The 15,855-nt window shown below is 38.7% G+C and overlaps 2 protein-coding genes across 7 annotated transcripts; one reads left to right on the forward strand and one right to left on the reverse strand.

Annotated features, from left to right (window-relative positions):
* Positions 1 to 3,908: 3,908 nt before the first annotated feature.
* On the forward strand, positions 3,909 to 5,262 carry LOC124896107. Its single transcript, XM_047407490.1, has 2 exons — positions 3,909 to 4,657; positions 4,785 to 5,262. The coding sequence occupies exons 1-2, from the start codon at positions 4,633 to 4,635 to the stop codon at positions 5,129 to 5,131; spliced, it is 372 nt and encodes a 123-aa protein (XP_047263446.1). The 5' UTR covers positions 3,909 to 4,632; the 3' UTR covers positions 5,132 to 5,262.
* A 6,017-nt stretch (positions 5,263 to 11,279) lies between these two features.
* LOC107860406 lies at positions 11,280 to 13,763 on the reverse strand. 6 transcript variants are annotated; one of them, XR_007052554.1, is made up of 5 exons: positions 13,485 to 13,763; positions 13,175 to 13,404; positions 12,633 to 12,818; positions 11,986 to 12,439; positions 11,280 to 11,599 (listed from the first exon to the last, which is right to left on the reverse strand). XR_007052554.1 is itself a non-coding variant. In XM_016705749.2 (4 exons), exons 2-4 carry the CDS (start codon positions 13,184 to 13,186, stop codon positions 11,587 to 11,589), a joined length of 858 nt encoding a protein of 285 aa, XP_016561235.2. In that variant the 5' UTR covers positions 13,187 to 13,404; positions 13,485 to 13,747; the 3' UTR covers positions 11,280 to 11,586. The 6 variants fall into 6 exon arrangements, 1 of the variants encoding a protein (XP_016561235.2); XR_001671531.2 differs by having other exon boundaries at positions 11,986 to 12,208; positions 13,175 to 13,763; XR_001671530.2 differs by having other exon boundaries at positions 13,175 to 13,754.
* Positions 13,764 to 15,855: the final 2,092 nt, after the last annotated feature.

Consider the following 15,855-nt stretch of genomic DNA (forward strand, 5'->3'; position numbering starts at 1 on the left):
CCCCCATAAGTACGTACCATTTTTCATTTTGACACCTCAAGTGGACATTGTTTCATTTTGACACCTCAAGTAGGTATAAAGTGGGTCACTTTGACACTTTTTGCTGAGTTGGCAAAGTGCGTGTGACACGCATTGAAGGTGTGTTTCAATGGCATTTTCGTAATTTTTATTTTTGTTCTCATTTCTTCTTCTTCTATTTTCTTATTCTTCTTTCAATCCATTAACTTACCACCATTTTTTCCTTAGCACATCCTTATACTAAAATGGTTAAATCAAGAATCTTACTTTTTTTTAAATAAGAAGTAATCAAAAAACATGAAGAAAAACTAAAAATAAAACAAAATCGATGAAGAAAAATTGAAAAATAAAACTAAATCAGTGAGGAAAAATTGAATTCAAACAAAATCAATTAAAAAAAATTAAAACCGAAGCATAAAAAGTAAGAAAAATCAGTGAAGAATTGAAAATCGAAGCAAAATTGATGAAAGAAATTAAAAAATAAAGCTAAATTCGTGAAGAAGAATTAAAATTAATTAAAAAAAAATTGATTGGTGGGGTAGGTGGGGTGGGGGTGGCGGGTGGGTGGGTAGGTGAGCGGGGTGGGGGGACGGTGGGGTGGGTAGGTTGGGGTGGCGGGTGATTATTTTTTTTTTAAATAATTAATGATTTAAAAATTATTTTTTAGAAAAAATGACACGTGCCAGCTATTATTTGTCACTTTCTACCTCACCAAGCGTGTGTAATCCACGCACAAAGTATAAATTTTCTGATTCATCAAAAGGTGCCAAAGTGGCACTCTTTAAGGCCGCTTGAGGTGCCTAAATGGAACAAAGTCCACTTGAGGTGTCTAACTGAAAAATAGTGTGTATTTAAGGGGGCTACGTACGGGTTAGGCCTAAATTCTTCACGTAGTCACAATTTAGCTATATTGCATGATTTTTAGTTTCTTAGACATTTTATCAAACACCTTACATGCATTTTGTAAAGCATAGGTGTGTTCATCATTTTTTTTCACCATCTACTACCCCCAATTTCTTGGGTCTCAACCAAAACAATCACACACTTCATGGATATTCATCACAACAACATTTTAGTAACACCATAATCAACATAAACCATGAACAAGATCATATCAAAATCATATATTCATAATACACATTTAAAAACATGATTTTTGAACTCCACGGATGAAAGGAACCCGTGGATGAACACTACGCATACCTGGGATTAAGAATTCGTGAAGTCTACGGTGAGAACGGCTTGATTCTTGAAGTTCCCAATTAAACCCTAAGCTTGTTCTTGGTTGTTCTTGAGAGAAAATCAACAAAAGGGATGTATTTTGGTGTTGTGAAGCTCAAATCCCGTGTTATAGAGTATATATATGGTGGCAAAAGGACCAAAATGCCCTTAAGGACACGGGGGTTGAGTGCAGAAAAACTGGGCAAGCACTGGACTTAGCAGGCGCCGCCTGGTCTATTCCACCGCTTTTAGCAGGTGTCGCCTGCCTTAGAGCGGTGCTCTAGGCCAGGCGACGCGGGCTTATCGCGTGGAGCTACTGTTTTGCAAATCCAAACGTGCCCTTACGCTATCCGAAAAATTTCGAAACTTGCCCGGGTTGTACTACGACCTTGCCCCATCGCAACGCAACTTGAAAATCCAAAAACAGAGGTCGGGAGGGTCGTCAAATAAATCCCCGAAGTTCGGGAGACTAAAATGAGACTTAAGTGTTGAACACTTAGCAAAAATTTTCTCTGTCTTGAAGCATGAAAAAGCTTTAAAAGCTGAATTTTGAACTACGAATTTTACGGGGTATTACATTTATCCACAACCCTCTATTCTTCTTGTCAATTGTCACCGATTTCCACTTTACAAGATGAAATCCTTTTCTGTCTTTACTACCTTGCCACAAGAATTTTCTTCTGATATTGTCCAGCCTCTTAATAACCCTTGCAGGCAATGGAAAAAGAGACATCATCTATGTAGGTAAGACATCCAGTACTGAGTTGATAAGTGTCAACCTTCCTCCTAGAGATAAATATTGAGTCTTCCATCTTGCCAATTTCTTCTCACATTTCTCAATCACTATTCCATATTGATGCTAACCAATTCATGTTGTTGACTTCATTGATCGGATACACTACACTCTTCCTCCAATCAATATGTACACCAGATATCCCTTCAAATAGAACAAGTATCACCCTCGAGTACTTAAGTTGTTCGTCCACGGCATCACAAAATATAAGAGTATCATCTGTATATTGCAGGTGTGTCACTTCTACTCTTTCAGTCTTTTCACTAGCAACATCAAATCCCCTAAGCCATCCTCTCGTGTTTGTTGTCTTTATCATGTTATTCAGACCTTCCGTGGTGATAAAAAACAAGAAAGGTGATAGTGGATCAGCTTGTCTGGGTCCTCTTTGTATTTGAAAGAAGCCTACAAGGTTGCCGTTGATAAGAATAGAGAATCTAACAGTTTAGACAATATTTTATCCAGTTTAGCCACTTCAACCCGTATCCCATCTTCTCCATCATCTTCGCTAAATATTTCCATAGAGTAGAAAGAGAATTTACAGAGAAACTTCGAGGAAGAAGTGTTGGAGTGTCTCAAGTTTTGTGCAAAGGACAAAGCCCTTGGACCTGATGGCTTCACTATAGGCTTCTTCATTAAATGTTGGGAGATAGTTAACATGATATAATGAAGGCTTTTCAAAACCTTCAGAAGCTTCAATGCTACTTTCATTGCCTTCATTCCTAAGAAGAAAGGTGTCACTAAGTTGAAGGATTTCAGACCCATAAGCCAGATAGGAAGTATATATAACATCTTCTCCAAAGTTCTAACAGAGAGATTGAAAGGGGTGATGGAAAAGTTGGTCGACTCACAACAAATGGCATTTATTAAAGGTAGGCAGATTATGGATGTAGTCCTAGTGGCAAATGAAGCTGTAGGGTCAAGACTAAAGAAGGAATTTTATGCAAGCTTGACATCGAAAAAGCTTCTGACAATGTTAATTCGAATTACTTGCTTGGAGTTTTGGAGAAGATGGAATTCAGACTTAAGTGGATTCAGTGGATAAAATTGTGTGTATCTTTAGTGAACTTTTCGGTGTTGACTAATAGTGCCCCAGTAGGTTTTTTTTAGAGCACAAAGGGGCCTTAGATAGCGGGATCTTCTATCCCCCTTCCTGTTTTTGTTAGCCATAGAGGGACTCAACAACATGATCAAAATAGCACACAAGAGGCTGGTTGAGCAGGTTCGATGTGGCCAGATAAGAAAGAGAAATTTTAAAGGTGACTCATCGATAAAATGCAGATGATACACATCTTTTGTTGGGGCAGAAGAAGATCAACTCAAATATTTGAGAGTGATACTGGTTCTGTTTGAAGGGATTCTCGAGTTACACATTAATTGGAGAGAGTTTTTTTTATACCCCATTAATGAAGTAAACAACATGGAAACTCTGAATACAATTTTAGGTGGACAGGTTGGGGCTCTACCAACGACATACCTTGGGATGCCTTTGGGTACCAAATCAAAATCCAAAGAAATCTGGAATGGTGTAATAGAGAAGTTTGAAAAGAAGCTGGCGAGATGGAAGGGGCAATACTTGTCACTAGGAGGCAGGGTAACTCCCATTAACTTTAACTTTATCCTTGATGCTATGTCAACTTGCATGATGTCCTTATTTCCCATACCCGTAGGGGCACAGATAGATTGGACAAGATTAGAAGGAAGTTCTTATGGCAAGGAAACAAGCAACAACAACAACAAACCCAGTGTATTCCCGCATAGTGAGGTCTGGGGAGGGTAAGATGTACGCAGTCCATACCTCTACCTCTAAAGAAGTAGAAAGGCTGTTTCCAATAGACCCTCGGCTCGAGACACGGAATACTACACAAATACATAGTAAAGCATGGAACAAGATGGCATAACATAAGTACGACACCCACAAGTAATAGAAAACAGAGAAAAGTAAACAGATTCGTAATAAAGCATGAAACAAGGTATCATAACAAGAATAATACCCCCACCAAGATGGCAAGGAAACAAGGACAGAAAATTTTACAATTTGGTCGAATGGGAAAATTTGATAGTAGAGAAAAGTTACGGGGGGTTGGGCATTAAAAATCCGAATGAAATGGTTGTGGAAGTATGCTAATGATAAGCAAATATTGTGGGGAAAGTCATTGAAGACGACAAGTACGAGGAGGAAAACAAGTGGATGACAAGGGAAGTAAGTACACTATATGGTGTGAACTTGTGGAGATCTATAAGGGCGTTGTGGGATGAGTTCAAGATCAGCACCAAGATTAAAGTGAACAAACTTCTGGGTAGATGATTGGCATGAGATGGGGGGTTTTGAGGAATATTTATCCAGACATTTATAACTTAATGCTACAGCAACACAGGACCATTGCAGAAATGTGGACAACCGAAGGGTGGGAGATCAATTTCAGAAGACAAGTAAATGACTGGGAAATCACAAGAGTCGCAGAATTTTTTAGCACTATTGGCCAGTTTAAAGGTGCACAAGAAGGGGAAGATGAACTTTGGTGGCCGGGTAGTGAAAAAGGAACCTTAAAGGTTGGCAAAGCATATAGGAGGATGAACAACCTCAATCACTGGAATGTCAAATGGCCCTGGAGAATTATCTGGAAGGTAATTATTCCTCACAAAGTGGCTTGTTTTATTTGGCTTCTATCCAATGAAGCAGTTCTTACAAAAGACAATATGATGAAAAGGGGGATGACACTATGTCCTACTTGTGTTTTTTTGTGGAGAGCAGGCAGAACTGTTAAGCATTTGTTCCGTCATTGTGCAATGACAGAAATATTATGGAGGCTATTCCTAAATATCAAAGGTTTGTCTTGGTCTACATCCGGAAAGATTACAGAGACCCTTCAAAGTTGGGAAGAAGCCGGGATTCAGGCTAAAAGCAGAAGTAGATGGAGATTCATACCAGCTAGCATATGGAGGACAATTTGGAAAGAGAGGAGTGTTAGGTGCTTTAAGAATGTAGAGAATAGTATAGAACAGATCAAGTTGAATTGTATCTTGATTCTGTGGTTTTGGTGTAATCAGATTTGGTCTAATGATCTTGTATCTATTATTGATGTGTTGGATTCATTGTAGACATAGGATCATAGGATTTATCTTGTAAATATGGCCTCAGTACAGCCTAAGTACTGATATGTTTCTATCAATTTATACAAAGTTCCAAAAAAAAAAAAAACCATGTCAAATTCATGTATCGAAAAATATACTGCACACACATCTATTACATGAATAGGAGATTTCCTAATTTATGCTAAAGAAAATGACAGTTATGGAACTTGCTGAAACCGCTGTGACAGTCCTTTGAGCGATTCCCCATGCCAAGTTTGTAAATTGCTGATTGCCTGTCTCATTCTTAAAAATTCTGTGCTTTGGATCTTTTTAGTAGAATTTCAATTGTTTCATTGCAGAGTCAAAGGTCCCATCGAGAAGAACTTCGTGTACACATTGCAAATATATACTGTCCAGTTTCAGAAAACATCTGGCCTGGAATGCCTAGTAGGAAGCCTGTTTCCCGCCTACATTATTTGAAGTTCATCGAAGACACAGCCAGACAGATATTAACAGCGTCTGCTGAGAGTTTCCAGGAGATGCAACTCCTCCGTTCTGCACTTGCTTCTGTACTGAGATCTCTGGCCCCTGGATTTGTTGAGTCGAAATCAGAGAAATTTGATATTAGAACTAGGAAGTGTCTTTTTGATCTTCTGCTCTCCTGGAGCGATGATGCTGGCAATACATGGAGTCAGGATGGTGTTAATGATTATCGACGTGAAGTAGAACGATACAAGTCTACTCAGCAGTCTCGGTCAAAAGATTCTATAGACAAACTCACTTTTTATAAAGAACTGAATGAACATGTATAATCCAATGGGCTTCCATGAATGCAATGGCTTCACTGTTGTATGGACCCTGCTTTGATGACAATGCAAGAAAGATGAGTGGCCGTGTAATATCTTGGATAAATAGCCTATTCAGGGCACCCTTTGGTTATTCACCTGCTGATTCAAGAACTCCATCTTATTCAAATTACACTGGTGAAGGTGACAGAGGAACAACTGGTCGTGATAGGCACAGAGGAGGTCATCTTCGAGTTTCACTTGGCAAAAAAACTTGGATTTGTTTCCTACTGCTTATAGGAAGTTCATGGTGCGATTCATTTGTTTATTGCACTCTATACTTTTTATTAAAAGACTTTCCTTAAATCATTTTAACCTTCTAAAAAATGAATTTTATGTTCACTGACAATATTGTGGGTGAGCGTGTGTGCTGCATTGGTTTCAGGAGGTAAACCATTTAGTAAGTATTTACTCTTTTACGCAATTTTTAATTGGAAAATGAGTTGCCTCTGCTGTGCCTTCTGTTTAGTTGGTGCAGCGGTGGCATTCTTGTATCATCTTCTTCTTGTTCTATTTAGTATCAATAAATAATGTTTGAAAATGCAGATCCTCTACTTTGATTTTTTTTTTTGAACTGGAGCTAGTTATATCACTTCTCTTGCCCTAGGTAGATGTTTAGCATCTGTTTTTTTATACCTTTGAAATACTTACAAGTCTTTATTTGGTACAGTGCTACTGCTACTACTCCGATGCTGCAATTGCAGTTGGCTATTCAGTGTGCTAGCTGAAGTCTATGCATCAAGAAATTCCAAAATGTGAAATACAGAGACTCCTAAGTCTGATACCCTACAACGTCCTTCCAGACAGATTCGTGATGATGCCCTCCAAATGCTTGAAATGCTTTCTGTCCGTGAATGGGCCGATGATGGGATGGAGGGGTATGGAAGCTACAGAGCCTGCTGTAGTTGGGAACCTTCCAGACTCATATCAACAGTTCCAATATAAACTCTCTTGCAAACTTGCTAAAGATCATCCTGAATTGAGCCAGTTGTTTTTTGAAGAATTACCCAAAGGCAACTTGCTGCTGTTGATATAATTGCACAGCATCAAGTCCTCACCTGCATGGCTCCATGGATTGAGAATCTCAATTTCTGGAAACTCAAGGACTCTGGCTGAAGCTAGAGATTATTGAGAAGTCTCTATTATGTGACATGGAGACATGGTGATCAGTTTCTGGATGAAATTGAAAAGCTTTGGAGTAAAATTGCTAGCAAACCCCGGAACATAAGTCCAGTTTCAGATTTTTTGATTGCAAAAGGGATTGAGGATTGTGATTCGAATGCATCAGCAGAAATAAGTGGTGCATTTGCTACATATTTTTCTGTTGCTAAAAGGGTTGGTTTATACTTGGCGGCTCGTATCTGCGTCCAGCGTACCATTGATCACCTGGTTTATCAACTGGCTCAGCTTATGCTTGAAGATAACATGGAACCTCTTAGGCCTAGTGCAAACAGATATGGTAATGGAAACTTCGTATTGGAATTCTCTCCGGGGCCGTCAGTAACTAAAGTTTCATCAATTGTAGACAGCCAACCTCACATGTCACCTTTATTAGTTTGTGGATCTCTTGATGGTCCTCTAAGAAACACAAGTGGGAACTTGAGCTGGAGAACATTAGCGGTTGGAGGCAGAAGTGCTTCGGGGCCTCTTGAGTCCTATGCCTCCTGAGTTGAATATTGTTCCTCTGACTGCTGGTCGGTCTGGCCAACTTCTTCCATCACTGGTGAACATGTCAGGGCCATTAATGGGAGTACGGAGTTCAACAGGAAGTCTGCGAAGTCGCCGCCATGTCTCTCGAGACTAGATATTATCACATTGATACCCCAAATTCTGCGGAAGAAGGGTTGCACTGGGCGTCTGGAACACATGCTGTTAATGCAAAAGAACTTCAATCAGCATTGCAAGGTCATCAGCAGTACCTACTCACTCATGCAGACATTGCCTTAATTTTACTTGCTGAAATTGCCTATGAGAATGATGAAGATTTCCGATAGCATTTACTTGCTCTTTCATGTCACTTTAGTTCAGAGGATATTGTCGTGGAGCATTGTCAGCACCGTCTTGTTAATCTGTTGTGTCCCTTGCTGTGTGTCACTTGGAATGTATGTGATGTTGAAATCAGTGATGGAGAGAACAAGCAGCAAGTAGTGAGCTTGATAAAGTATGTTCAATCTAAGCGAGGTAGCATGATGTGGGAGAAGGACACTACAGTTGTCAGGACAGAACTGCCAAGTGCATCTCTCTTATCTGCTTTAGTGCAGAGCATGGTTGATGATACCTTTTTCCAAGGAGATCTACGGGAAACTTGGGGAGCAAAGGCACTAAATGGTCTATGGAATGCACATAGAGACACCTGGCCCGCCGCTCACACCAGATACACCGTGCACTGCGGCCGCGTGTAACTAATGATGCTTGTGTAGCAAGACTAATGATGCTTGTGTATCCTTGCTACGATGCCTTCAGAGATGCCTGAGTAACCCAGTACCAGCTGCTCTAGGCTTTGTTATGGAGATCTTGTTGACATTACGGGTGATGGTGGAGAATATGGAGCCAGAGAAGGTGATATGCTTTTCTGGGGTTGCGCTGCCATGATGCATACAAACTTCGTTCATGTAGATAGTCAGGTGCTGGAACTCGTTTGTCGTGTAATTGATAGCTTATCATTCCGAGATAGAACAACTGAAAATGTGCTTCTTTCAAGCATGCCCAGAGATGAGCTTGATTCAACTGTCGGCGACAATTCTCACTTCCAGCGTCCGGAATCATGGAGTGCTAGTGAGCCACTACCCTCCAATGCAAAGGTGCCAGTGTTCGAAGGAGTGCAGCGACTGGTTCTTAAAGGCCTTGTATCAACAGTCAGTCATGGTGTTTCCATTGAAGTTCTATCGAGGATCACTGTGCCTTCGTGTGATTCAAAATTTTTGGTGATGCAGAAACACGCCTGCTAATGCATATAACAGGCTTATTTCCCTGGCTCTGCTTACTGCTTAACCAGGATGCGGTGGTTGGTCCTGCTTCACCACTCCATCAACAGAGTCAAAAGGCTTGCTATGTTTCAACTAATATGGCTGTCTGGCGTCGAGCTAAAGCAATAGATGAATTGGCTACTGTCTTCGTGGCTTACTCCCATTGTGAGATCAAAAGTATAGAACCCCTTCTAGCATGTGTTTCACCATTACTATGCAATGAATGGTTCCCCAAGCAATTGGCTCTAGCATTTGCGCCCTCCTATGTCTTCTTGAGAAGGGGCTAGTTGAATATAATCGTGTCATACTTTTATGCTGAAGGCGTTGCTTCAGTATACTCCAATGGATGCTGCGCAAAGTCACACTTACGTATGCAATTGTATCTCGGTAGAGAGAACTTTGTGCTGGGAGGCCTTAGTGTATTAGAAGCCCTATTGCAGAGCTGTAGCTTACCTGGATCACAATCGCATGAGCTGGGACAATTTGAGAATGGACTTGCTGCCGCTGAAGAGAAGATTCTTGCACCGCAGACCTCATTTAAGGCTCGGAGTGGGCCACTGCAGTTTGCAATGCTCGGAACTGAAGCTGGTTCCACACCAGTAGCACAACCCAATGCGTCTAAATCAGGTCTATCAGCCAAATTAGCGCTGCAAAACTCGAGGTTGATGCTGGGGAGAGTACTTGATAGTAGTGCACTTGGGAAAAGGAGAGTACAGAAAATTGTTTCCTTTTGTAACTAGTACTGGGAATCCATAGAAGTCTATTTTGCACATTATTTGGTAACACAAGTTGGAATATCCACTAGCTGGGTTTTGTAAATAGTTTTCGAACATATTTCATTAATGTAGGGTTAGTTAAGTCCTTGTATTAAGAATTCACCAAAGCTAGTTTTGCTTCAGCATATCAATCAAATGATAATTCATGCTTCACTTGAATTTCTTCCAAAGATGAAGTTTGCTGCTTGATGGAAAAAATTCAAGAGAATGATTACTATCCACGAATAGGTAAGTGCCTTTGCTAAAAGAAAGCAATTAGCGAGGAGGGAATTTTACAAACCACAAAGAATCTCCCATGACAAAACTACAGACAGCAAAGAAAATAAAACAACACAAATAGATAGAATTCAATACCAGCCAACCAAAAAAAACCGCCTGGACCTGGAGATTCATAAAGGAAAAAACCGACCAGCATGTGAAGAAGTCAAATCCAACCAACGGAAATGTACATACAAAATCAACATACAAAGAACTAAAGCTAATCCAAGCTGAACTTGCAGTTCATACACCATCATCATCTAATATGTAAGACAACACTCCACCGGATACTGTACAAGACTAGGCTGTAGCTGCGTCTTGATAAATGTAGAGCAAAGCTACTCAAATTTTGATATATAGTAGTATTTATAAACTTAAATAAACTCAACTCAGCTGCTTCAAAGAAAAGCACCATTTTCTGAACTGTTATCATCCTGCCTCCACCCTGAGTACAACTTGATACTTCCACTTCGTCCTGTCGCACAGGTAAATGAGGAATCACTCACGTGGCGATGAATTCTTTTTAATCAAGGCATAGGCATCTCTATATATGTCTGAATTTGTTGCTAAGCCATAACGATCCCTGCAACAAAATACAACCAATCCTGTAAATGCTTATCGGAATTTCCCACACAAAAGGGGGGGACGAGGATGGTGGAGTTTGAAAGCAAGGAGAAGCATATCTATTGCAATTATAGGCTAAAAATATATCTAATCTTCGTAATTTTTAAAATTCAGACACTTAAAAAATGTTTGAACTTAGAATTATCAATGTTCAGGACTTGGAATGAGCCAGCAAACATAAATTCACTAATCAATCAGCATATAGTACTGTCGGGATAAAACTTCCAGACCACAAACAAGGTAAACTTTATCTAATTGTTAGAGATATTGCTCCTGCACCTGCTATTCCAATACGAAAGGCGAAAGCACATTTATCAGTTTGAAACTCTAAGGTCTTGAATTGATGGTCTTATTAGATACCGTCTAGTGGATCAGCAAAGAAGTTTGAGGTGGGAAGGGATGGATTAGGAAAAATCCAGTATCAGTAACTAAAGCAATATTTAAACATGAGATATCCAAGCACCTCCATCTTTACTAGCATAGAATTATCAGATGTCACCTCTCACCACTCCTTCCCAAAGCGAAATGTTATCAGCCTTCCAAATGTTGGACAAACAAAATATTCTTTGCCTTCTGACCAACTCCTCTACCAAACAGAAGTTAATGTATGTGCCATCAGTTTCAACTTTCAAAATTTTTAAAAGGAGGGGTGAACATAAGTAGGAGAAAATATCTCCAGACCATCTCTCATTCCACAAAAGAAAAGTAAACAGAACCCAAACAATCATATCATTAAAGACCTCAGAATAAGCATATTACACCCAAAAGATCTTTCATTCCACAATGGCAAAAGAAAACATCAAAAATTTAGTACAACATAACAAATGAACTCTCCATATCAAATCTAGACAATCATTACTAACAATCACAAACTTATTGTTAATTAAGCTGATCTTCATTAAAGAGGATTTGAACTAAACAATCTTCACTCCGGTTCTCTGTAAAAATTGTGTCGCTATCAGAGATTTTCTTTTTGTTCAGTAAGGTCCAGACTCCAAACTCTCTAGCAGCTCTCAACTGTTGTCTCTGTGCATAATACAAATGCCAAAAATGATTAGTTACAAACAACAGAAAACAGAAAATAACCATATAAACTTGTTCGCACTCAACCCAATGAGAAGTCAATTATAGTAACATAGCAGTTGTCAAATAATGGCATGCCTGGGTCAAGAAAATCACCAACACTACTAGGCAAATGACAAACATCAATAGGGACGACCCGGTTCATACCTACTCCGTAGGTGTCGGGGAGGGGGGACCACTCCGGGCCCGACCTACGCGCCCTCACCCCAACTTCGCTGGAGGGGCGTTTCGAACCCCCGACCCTGGCACACCACGGTAAGCAAGCTTACCGCTGAGCCAAGGCCATCCCTCAAATGACAAACATCAATGAGTACATAAAAATAATTTACCTTTTTGCACCAATGTTACTCTTATATACCGATATAACCTTCTCTATCATCATAAAGTGAATGGCAACTATAGCTGGGCCATCAGGCATTAAAACCATGCCCACTATTTCTCCGCTGATATTAAATACAGGAGCACCAGCACTATCACCATCAAAATGATAATAATAATCACCCGAAGACCTTGCCTCTTCAGCAACTTTCAAAGGGTCAAAGTTACAGACACCTGCAGAAGGAAAACCAGTTATATGTATGACAGGTAACTCAGTGTGGAGAGTTTTTTGGAAAGTCATTTCTCTATTTCTTGAACAATTCCAAAAGTCACCCATAACGCGATATTGGGTAAAGCGTTTCAATACGTCATTCTCAGTTTTATCCAAACAAAGTATTGGGGGTCCACAGGGCAGAGGTAAGTCATCTGGACATGGAAATGAAATCCTTCCAATCACAACTGATCCTGCGTATAAATAATAATTGCCGATACTCAGTACAGTTTGACCCGCAGATAAGGATTTATTGTTTGGAAACAAACCATATTCTTTAGAAACCGCATTAGTTGGGTTATGAAACTCGATCAATGCAATATCAATCCGTCTAAAAAAAACTTTGCGCTTAACACTGACAAATCTTTCTTTATCTAGCTTACGTACTTTAACAGTAGATTCCCCCGAAGGAAAAAGATGTGCAGACGTGACAATAATTCCATCATTCGCAACAAAGCCCGTTGCAAATACCTTTTCCCTACTCCCACGTGGTGTGTCATATTCAATAGAAATTACACGTACAACCTTCATGTGTAGATGGTAAAACTGATTCAAATCAATTTTCTCCAAATCCTACATCAATAATAAAAAAAAAATAGTCATACGACTATCTGAAAAGGTAAACGCTAATAGAACAAAGCAAATATTGTTTTTCATCTTATTACAGTCACGTACTCACTTCACCATGGCAAACTGGCAATCATATGTGAAAAAGACACAATTTATTTATTTTTTGAAAGTCCAAAGACGATTACGCATAGAGCTTCAATTAAAATCAACCACATGAACTTTGTTGTTGTTGTTGTTGAAAGTCCAAAATCCAAAGCAATTATGCACCAAGTTTGTACACAGATTACAGATAAACAACAAAACAACAAATCCCAAAAAGTCAAATAGAAAAATAGAAAAAGACAGAACTAAGAACTTACCTGTGAAGCCATGAAAGGAAACTAGAGTAGGATAGTGGAGAGCTGCGGAGGATGACAGATGAAGAAAACCGTGAAAAGAAGAATCAGTCGTTTTGCTTCTTCGACCTCGACAGATAATGTCCCTTGCCCCGACACCTCTATCACTCTCTCCACATTACTAGGCTTTGTCCACCACAGGATTCGAACCCGTCATACTACACTACCTTTGTTGTATCAGCAAAACCCTAGGCCTGGAAGTAGATCTATTCTAGCAACAGTTTGATCCAAAGAAGCAACTCAAATGGCAAAGGAAGCAGATAAGAAACTCAACCTTAGAGGGGTGAACTTCAGCAGCTTTACTTGCCCTTGCTGAACTGAACAAATGCAAAAAAATAGACTCTGAGATGATACCGGACAGCTGAGTGACGTCGCTGTCGTCACCGGCGGATGATGTCGTCGTCGGTAACGTCGGGTTGGTGAGGTCGGGTCGGTGAGCTGAGGTAAAGTCGTAGTTCTGATGAATTGAGATAAAAGGGGCAATTAAGAGGATATGGTCGGGTCAATGATAGGGTATTAGAAAAGGGAAAAGAACACCACTTAGTTTTTTTAAAAATTAATGGACAATAATAGCGCACGTTATCCTTTTTGGACAGTAATGACACTTTGACTTTATTTAATACCATTTATTAGCTTTCTATTTTAATAAGCCACACGCGTCTTAATAAGCCACACACTAAAGGATTAAAAAAAGGACACGTATCCTTTGCAGTTGTTCTTTGGGAGAACAACTTGTACCTACAGTTCACGTTACGCGGTGTCCTTTTTCTTGTTCTTTTTTCGAAAAAAAAAAGAGATACAGTAACTTGTACCTACAGTTCACGCTAAAGGATAAAGATTTGTAGTGATGAAAATCAAGAAAAAAGTTAATACTGATACGAAATTAGCTGGTAGAGGTACTAGATATGATCCTAAATTTGTTGCTACTAGTGATGATTTTGAAGATTTACCAAATCCTGATGTTCGATTGAAGGATTTGAAGAATGTTAATGCTAGTCCTAGTCGAATTACTAGGTCTCGAGACATATTAGTTGGTGCTCCATCAATGGCGAAACAAAAAAAAATCCGCTAAAAAAAGGGCACATACAGATGTGAGTGATGATTCAGATCTTGTTGTTATTCGGAAAAAAACCAAAGAAACAGTGATTCAAAAAATGATAAAGATGATGGTAAGTCATCTAAAGGAAAGGAGAAGATAAATGTTGATGATGAAGGAGATGCTCTTGTTCCTCCCAGAAAATGAAAAAATTGAATCGATCAGATGACGGAGAAGATGATGCTCAATCATCCAAAAAGAAAAGTAAAAAAGTTCCTTGGAAGAGAAAAATACCCAAATTAACTGATTTTGAGGTATATTATTTGTGCTTTGTATGTATTAATTATGTCTGATAGATGTTCAATTGTTGTGTAGAATTTGTGTATATTTGAAATAAGTGTGTTATTGATGTATATAATATGTGTCAGTGTTGTATATGAAATGCATTGGGTAGTGATTTTTGTGAAATTTAGTGTACATTGACTGTACAACTATTTGTGTATGAGGAATGTATAAGAACTGTGTATAGTTTGAATATTTATATTGTAACTCTGTAAAATTAAAAACACTGTTGTAATATGATTTTTGTAAAATTTAGTGTACGTTGATTGTATAGCTATTTGTGTATCATGATTGTATAGGAACTGTGTATAGTTTGAATATTTATACTGTATGAGTAAAATTAGGGAGTGTACATTGACGATATAACTATTTGTGTATCAGGATTGTATAAGAATTGTGTATAGTTTGAATATTTATACTGTATGAGTACAATTAGTGTACATTGACTGTATAAATATTTGTGTATCAGGATTGTATAAGAACTGTGTATAGTTTGAGTATTTATACTGTAAGAGTAAAATTAGCAATACTGTTGTAATGAATAGTGTATGCGTAATATATGTAGCTTTTTGAAATACTTATACCTAAAAGTATACTTATGTATTGCAGGTTTGGGATTTGTTTCTTGGTCCATCTGATCATTACAAGTGTCAGCTCAGCGTGCACACATACTGTGGTATTGTGACTGCGTGAAAATCTAAGTTGGACAAGAAGCAACTTGATTTGTTTAAGAATAGTTGCTTTGGATATTTCTTATCTTTACCAAGTGTTTTTCCTCAAAATCAACTTATCTATGGAATGTTGCTTAGGAAACTTGTTTGTGAGAGAGATGATGAAATATGGATTAAAGTGAATAACACTAGGTTATGTTTCGGCTTACAAGAGTTTGCTATAATTAGCGGCTTAAAATGAACTGAAAATTACAATAATGAGTTTGTTGTTAGTGAAGAAAGTAAACTGATGGAGTTGTATTTTTCAGGAAAGTCCAAGGTCACAAAGCTTGATTTAGAAGAGTGTTTCATGAAAAAAAAGTGGCGATGTGATGAAAATGCTTTACAAATTTCTGTTTTGTTCTTCATTTATTCCTTTATTTTTTCTGTGACGTATAGTTATGCTATAACTAAGAATGATTTCTTATTGGTTGAATCTGGGAACTATGAAACATTTCCTTGGGGAAAATTATGTTTTCGTCTGATGTTGGAGTTAATGAAGTGTAAGGTTTATCAGCGAAAAACTATGTACCGTTGTGCTGGTTTCCCTCTTGCAT

The sequence above is a fragment of the Capsicum annuum genome, chromosome 2 (assembly GCF_002878395.1).
Source record: "Capsicum annuum cultivar UCD-10X-F1 chromosome 2, UCD10Xv1.1, whole genome shotgun sequence".
Classification (NCBI taxonomy): Eukaryota; Viridiplantae; Streptophyta; class Magnoliopsida; order Solanales; family Solanaceae; genus Capsicum; species Capsicum annuum.